A 7,483-nucleotide genomic window follows, 5' to 3' on the forward strand; every position below is an offset into this window, starting at 1 on the left:
CTTATTAATTGAAAACATATTAATAACTTATAGAATAAATAATTAGTATTATCTAATATAAGGACATATTTAGGCTTCATTTTTTTCCCATTCTTTGGTCATACAAATGAAAAAATATGACCGTCATCCATTACATTAAGCCACCAGATTTGATTTCTTCTTTTTTGTATGGATCTCGTAACGACTATATTTTTCATTTTCATTCTTATAAGAATGAGATTCAAACTGGGGCTTAATAGGTAATCTTCGAGAGAATGGTTTTTCGAGTGAGGATGATGCAGCTTGTTATTGGTTGGAAGGAGACATGATAATTTGATAGAGGTTTTGGGTGATCCACTTTAATTTTCCTTAAGGTAGGGTTAGTGTCTCCGCTCCTGCCCTAACTTGAGAACGAGTAGGCGCTCTTTTCTTCTCAAATCGAATAAAGGCATCCTATCCTAATCAAACGCTTTCTTATATCTTTCATTCTTGTCTCAATTTTTGAAGCTTTGACATATGAAAAAGTTTATAAAAATAAAATTATATTCTGATAATTGTCCCCACAATGGACAGTGTGAATATAATATATCTATAATTTAAATTAGTGTTTAATTAATTATTATATCCAGCAAAGCAACTTTCTCTTTTGTCCTTAGACCAAATGATCGCTACTTTTGATTTCCTAATAATAAAAGTTGATAGAACCCACAACTACTACGCCCTTTCTTCTTCTTCTTCTTCTTCTCTTTTTTTTTTTAAAGCTTTTCTTGTACTTTTGATATTCTACAACTTTTTCTCTATATAATAATTCGTTTATTGACATTTTATGATTTAGTAGATTGGGTTCGATGAGCAAATAATTTGAAATAATGTCACTCGTTTAACACATTTGTAAAAAGTTACATAAGAATTTTAAGTTTATCTCGTTTTTATGCTTGCTTGCCTCAAATGAATAATATTTTAACTTTCATCTATGGTCTTAGTTTTCGATGAAATCTTATTTGAATCACTAACTTAATGTGTTTCACTTTGATCACTGAAATTCAATTTAATTTCAATTAGGTCATTAATTTTGACCGTAGTTTCAAACTGCCATCTTCCAAATTGATGAAAATTTCTTAATTGTGAGGAATACCAACTTAAGTTTTCGACTTGCACCGAGTGAAATATCAACGACTTTATAAAAGAATAAACATGCCTTTAAACCTTGCATCTAAAGACAATGTGATAGCCTTCATTTTACTAAAATACTCTCTCATGTCAACCTATGGAGTATGTGAGTATGCCCTTATTTGATTCAGCTAAAAAAGATTAAAAATATAGTCAAAATTAAATATTAATTTTAACAATATATTTTATGAGATTCACAATTTTTCAACCACACATTTTATCAATAAAGATTTTTAATCTAAACCAAATATGGATATAGAAAAAAGGTAGTTTCGATATGATTTTCAACTAAACAATCTCCATCAATTTTGGAAGAAAGATGACAGTATCTGATAGGGTGGTAAAATTTGAAATTAAATTTAAGTTCATTGACCAAATTGAGACAAAATAAAGTTAATGACCAAATCAAAATTTTGTTAAAACTTCAATGGCCACAGATGAAATTTACTCCTTTTTCCCATCTCCAAAAGGGGTGAAATAAGTTGGACATTATTTTAATAATTAATTTATTGGACGTGCAGCAAGAAACATGCAAGTAATGTCCACATTATAACGTGTTTCCTCCAAACAGTGGAAAAGATAAGACTGAAAACGTAAAAGTAATACATTGAAAATCCCAAAAGATGATGCTTTACCGCAGGCAATGCTCCCCCATTCTCGAGATACCTTGACGTATATGATAGTACGATTTACCTGATTGAAGTGATTTGCAGATTATTACATCAACTCAAACGCGTACTCGAAGAGTAACGGTTACGAATTTTCCTGTCATAAAAAAAGTTGACGTATTATGATATTTGTACAAAGTGTATTTACAAATTTGATCAACAAAAAAGATGTTGACAAAATCGTGATCATTGATTTTCAATGATTTAAAATTTTATTTTTGAAATGATTGGTGTAGATATTACTTTGTCGACCAACTTTGTACGTATAACATAACTCTAAGTTGACAGAGGAGAAATTGTGAAAAACTTTGCAAATGAATTTTTCTTCTATACGATTTGAAGTAAATTAAAATCAATAATTTATTTTAATTATAAAATTTATAGGATCTACAATTTTTCAATAACATATTCCATTAACTTTTATTAAAATTTACTAAACATAAAATTTTAATTCTCACACACAGGAGCTTCGCCTAATTTATGTACCTATAGCTCGATCGAGATAAACATATGAAAAAGTTCGATAACAACTTACGCAATATATAAAAATAAATATGCATAGAAATTTCATTTTAAACTCCGTTAAACCATCTCCAATGAGGAACACCAAATTTGGTATAACCTCTCCAAATTTTATTTTAAAATGTTTAATTACAAATTATATTATTCCAAAATGTCATTAAATTAAAAATTATGTTTAATGAACTAAAATATTGCATTTATTAATAAATTGAAAAAAAATTGTTATACATATTACCCCAATTACAAAAATTACATTGAACGCACAAGAAAAATTTTAATTTATTGTTGAAATAATTATTAGTTATTAATTGATAAGAATTTAAAAATAAATATTAAATAAAAATAATCATCACATTAAAGCAATTATAAATCAATAAAAATCTATTAATTCTAAAATATAAACGAGGGATATAGATGAATAAACATTTGTTGTAAAGTGGAAAGAAGGGCAAATTGGGGTTATTGAAAATTCTCAAATTTTGTGTAAATTACATCAAATTTTACACTATATTTAAGACTTGGTGTAATAATATATTTGGAGTCTCATTAGAGAGGATTTTACACCAAATTACATCAAATTTAGCCTTCATTGGAGATGTCCTACCACCAATCTTTCATATGTAGCATAAAAGAAAATGGTAAAATTGAACATTCACGTTGAAAGGGAAGGTTTATATAATTTTTAAAACAAGATGGAGCGTCTTGTAATTTTTATAAACCTTCGTTCGAAAAAAATTTATAAACAATTTAATTTGTAAATAGATATAAATATGTAATAAAATAAGTGAATAATATTTTAGAGTTTATTAAAATACGTGATAAAAAATAAAAATTATATCATTTATAAATTAAGAGAAAATGAGTTGCCATGTTTGTCTTGTTATGACTGCAATTAATTGCAGTTACTTTACAGTTTACAGTCTCTTTCCTTGCGTTCTTTTATGCTCCCATCCCATTTGGCCATGTCCCAACGGTTCTATTATTTTACATTTCCATTTTCTTTATATAAATTTTCGCTCTTAGAAATAATTATTGTTAAACATGAGCTTAGTTTATATAATGATTGATCAAATTATATTTTAGCTTTGTTAGCTAAAATTGAGAATCATATTAGAAATTTTAATCTTAAGACTCATAATCATTTAAATTTTAACTAAAATTGAATCGTGCAGAACATTTTAGTTCACCTCTAGTCATTGAAATATCTAGATCTACATGCCGAATCCCATCACCAACTTTTTTATGGAAAAATTGTGTTCGAGTTGGTTTTGAAAAATGTCCACCCCTAAATAATTTGGGTGAATATACAATAACGCTATTTTTATTAGTTCTACATTTTATTTATGCTAAAGATTCCCAATATTGCTCATTATAGTATTTACATTCATGAATTTTATCGATTCATTCTTGTCATCAAGAGTGGTCGGATCCAAGATTGAAGGTCAGTTAGAACGGATGTTAACATAAGTATAGCGAGGTTAATACTTAATTAAATAATGTTAAAAATCCTTCAATCTATTAAAAAATAAACTAAAATGAAAGTCAACTAAGACAATTGTATTTTCTCTCTTTCCCCTTCTTATTCAACTGCATTTGTCTTTTCCCTTCTAGAGGCTATACAGTAATGATCTCCTAAGTACCGTGCATAGCACATCAATTAGTTGGTAAATTATTAAATTTATGGACTTATCGTTGACTTATTCATCAATAAATGATGTGTCATGTCACGATACCTAACATAAGTTAAAAATTGATGCTTAGGAGATCATATATCAGAGAAAGAGAGGCGACATGACTTTTAATTATGAGACGAGATTGATGAAATCAGAAAGTCAATTCCACATAAATTTGAGGAACTTAAGTATTTTGCTTCCTTGTGTTTCAAGCACAAAAACCATTATTAAGCATTTCAATTTAAATGTATTTAACTGGTAAAGCTCAATGGTTATAAAGAAAAGAGAAACACCTTTTCTTCCAGTTTGTTGGAGCCAAAAACAGAGAGCGGAGAGGTAGGCGTTGAGGCTTGCCAAAGCAGCAACAATCACAAGGAAAGGGGCAAAGGGCTAGCAGGGCGGCCTTGGAAGGAGATCCAGGTCCGCAAAATGAATTGATTTGGAAATTGGAATGGTTGATTAATTGTTATTTGGTGGCCGATGGGTAAATGCCTATATAGTAATGGATTTGAATCATTTGTTAATTGGGAGAGGCGCGTGTGCTGGTTTCGCCACTAGTCATTAACATTCTATTAATAATAACTTTCATCCAAAAATTCTATTGGGATGACATAAAATGACTTATGTCCTTATCATATTTAAAAAAAAAAAAAAAAGGTATGATAAAGTATTTTCCTTATTTTCAAATTACGCAAATAGTTTATTTTGATAGAATAACAACGACAAGATGTGTTATTTTACAGACGTTTGAAAAAAGAAATCATATTTTCGTAATTATAAAGTACAAGATCAGAATACTTTGATGGGATTTATCATCAAGTATATGCTAATTAATGGAAAGTTAAAATAGGAATTCCATGAAAAAAAATTAAAAAAAATTAGACATATAAGCATTACAATGAATAAAGATTGAAGACCTTAAAATCAATTAAACCTATATTTTATTAATGTTTATAAATTAAACTATCTTTATTCATACATTTCAAAAGACCAAAGCAAATTCGATTTTATTTATTTATATTTTAAATAATATACAATCACTTTCCCAAACATAAAAATAAACTTATGGTGTGTATAATTTAGAGTTAATTGTTCTAATTGTCACTGAACTTGGGTTTATGTCTTTGATTTGTCATTGAAATTTAAAATGTCGAATTTTGATCATTGAAATTAGTTGCATATCTTTGATTGCTCATTATAGTTTAAAATGTCAAATTTTAGTCACTGAACATTGTAAAATGGACTTTAGTCATTAGTATAAATGTTGAACTTTGAAAAATGTCGAGTTTACAGTGAATAATGTACAATATTTTTCAAAGTTCAGTGACCAAAACTCGACATTTTAAATTTTAGTGAGCAATGGAAGACGTTGATCTAAATTCAGTAACCAAAACTCGATATTTTAAACCTCAATGACCAATCAAATATATGAACCTAAGTTCAGTGACCATTGGAACAATTAATTCTATAATTTACCCGTAAAATAGTGCTAGATTCATTAATTACCATCAAATATACCATTATTGTCCCATGAGTTACACCACCTTCACCGCCCACTAACGCTCTACCTTACTCCTCTGTAACAGTTTCTCTCCCTCTGCAAACCTACCCACTGTAACCACAACAATGGCGACAAAACCAAACCCAATACACTCTACACTCCTCCTTCTCCTTCTCTTCCTCCACCGCTGTACTCCTTCCTCCGCCGCTTCGAACCCAGATATCGAACCTCTTCTACTCTTCAAATCCGCTGCCGACCCGTCAAACACCGTTCTCACGTCCTGGAACTCCACCTCTGATCCATGCATTGCTTCATGGATTGGAGTTTCTTGCATTCACAACAGGGTTTCTCGTGTAGTCCTCGAAAATCTGAACCTCCGAGGACAGGGACTATTAAACCCACTTACTTCGTTAACCCAACTACGGGTCCTTAGTTTGAAACAGAACAGCTTTTTTGGTCCCATCCCGGTGATTTCGAATTTAACCAGTTTGAAACTGCTGTTCCTTTCTCACAACGAGTTTTCTGGGGAGTTTCCAGTTTCAGTGGCTTCTCTTTCGAAGATTTACCGGCTTGATCTGTCGTATAACAATCTCTCCGGAAATATTCCTTTGAGCTTGAATCACTTGACGCATCTGCTTACTTTGAGGTTAGAGGAAAATGGATTTTCGGGTTTCATTTCGGGTTTGAGCTTGCCTAGTTTGCAGGATTTCAATGTTTCGGGTAATGCACTAGCCGGTGAGATACCCACTTCGCTTTCGGGTTTTCCTGCGTCGGCATTTGCTAAAAACTCGGTTCTATGTGGGGTTCCGCTGGAGAAATGTAAGGTAATTTCTAGCAAACCGACCCGACCCGGGGCAATGGCGTCGCCGTTGAGTCCGAGAAGTACTGTTGCCTCGTCGCCCAGCTCAATACCTGTTGAAGCTAAGCCGTTGGTTAAATCGGGAAACAATCGGCATTCCAAGATTAGTTCAGTGGCAGTAATCGCCATTATCCTCGGCGATGTTTTGGTCCTCGGCATGGTTTCCTTACTCCTATACTGTTTCTTTTGGAAGAACTACTCGAAGAAGATGTCGGAAAAGAGCGGGTCGTCTCACGTCGAGAAAATAGTATATTCTTCAAGCCCATATCCGCATCCGATTAACGGGGCTCAGTCGGGTTATGAAAGAGGTAAAATGGTGTTTTTCGAAGGGGAACAGAAGTTTGAGTTGGAGGATTTGTTGCGGGCCTCCGCTGAGATGTTGGGCAAAGGGGGATTTGGGACTGCATATAAGGCTGTTTTGGATGATGGGAATGTGGTGGCAGTGAAAAGATTGAAGGATTTGAGTGTGAATGGGAAGAAAGAGTTCGAGCAGCAAATGGAGATTCTGGGAAGATTAAGGCACCCAAATCTGGTTAGCTTAAAAGCCTATTATTTTGCTAGGGATGAGAAGCTGTTGGTCTATGATTACATGCCTAATGGCAATTTGTTCTGGCTTCTTCATGGTAAGCATTTTTGACAGATGGTATATGCATCATTTTTATCTTTTTCGATATTTCAGGTTGATTTTTCAGTGACGGTGGTAATATTTTTGTCTGCAAATAGTATGTTTCACATGGGGTTTAGAATTATTCATCTACTTTCTAAGATAACATTACATTATAAATTGAAAATTTTAGACCATCAATGCCTTGTTAGGTATTAGTATTAGAGACGATGTGACATGGTTAAGGATGGAATGCATGTGGTATAATTTGTTGAGTTCGTCGCCCGTGACGTCCCCTTTTTACTGTTTCATCCTAGTCTTTAGCAGTAGCTATTGAGGAAGATCCATGAGATTGTTAGTTGAAGTGCAGTTAGAGTATGAGGAGCAGGTGTTAATGAATCATGGGAAGATGAAAGACATTTCTCTTTGGGAACTGATAAGAAAATTTCATCGATTCAGATATTGTGTGCTGGTAGCTGTTTTCATGATTTCATTGTCAGAAGCAAG

The 7,483-nt window shown here is 32.1% G+C and overlaps 1 protein-coding gene across 1 annotated transcript; it reads left to right on the forward strand.

Annotated features, from left to right (window-relative positions):
• The first annotated feature begins 5,520 nt into the window (after positions 1-5,520).
• Positions 5,521-7,450, forward strand: LOC111384838 (probable leucine-rich repeat receptor-like protein kinase At1g68400). The gene has a single exon (XM_023009169.1). The coding sequence runs from the start codon at positions 5,639-5,641 to the stop codon at positions 7,007-7,009; it is 1,371 nt and encodes a 456-aa protein (XP_022864937.1). The 5' UTR covers positions 5,521-5,638; the 3' UTR covers positions 7,010-7,450.
• Positions 7,451-7,483: the final 33 nt, after the last annotated feature.

The sequence above is a fragment of the Olea europaea genome, unplaced genomic scaffold (genome assembly GCF_002742605.1).
Source record: "Olea europaea var. sylvestris unplaced genomic scaffold, O_europaea_v1 scaffold3021, whole genome shotgun sequence".
NCBI lineage: Eukaryota > Viridiplantae > Streptophyta > Magnoliopsida > Lamiales > Oleaceae > Olea > Olea europaea.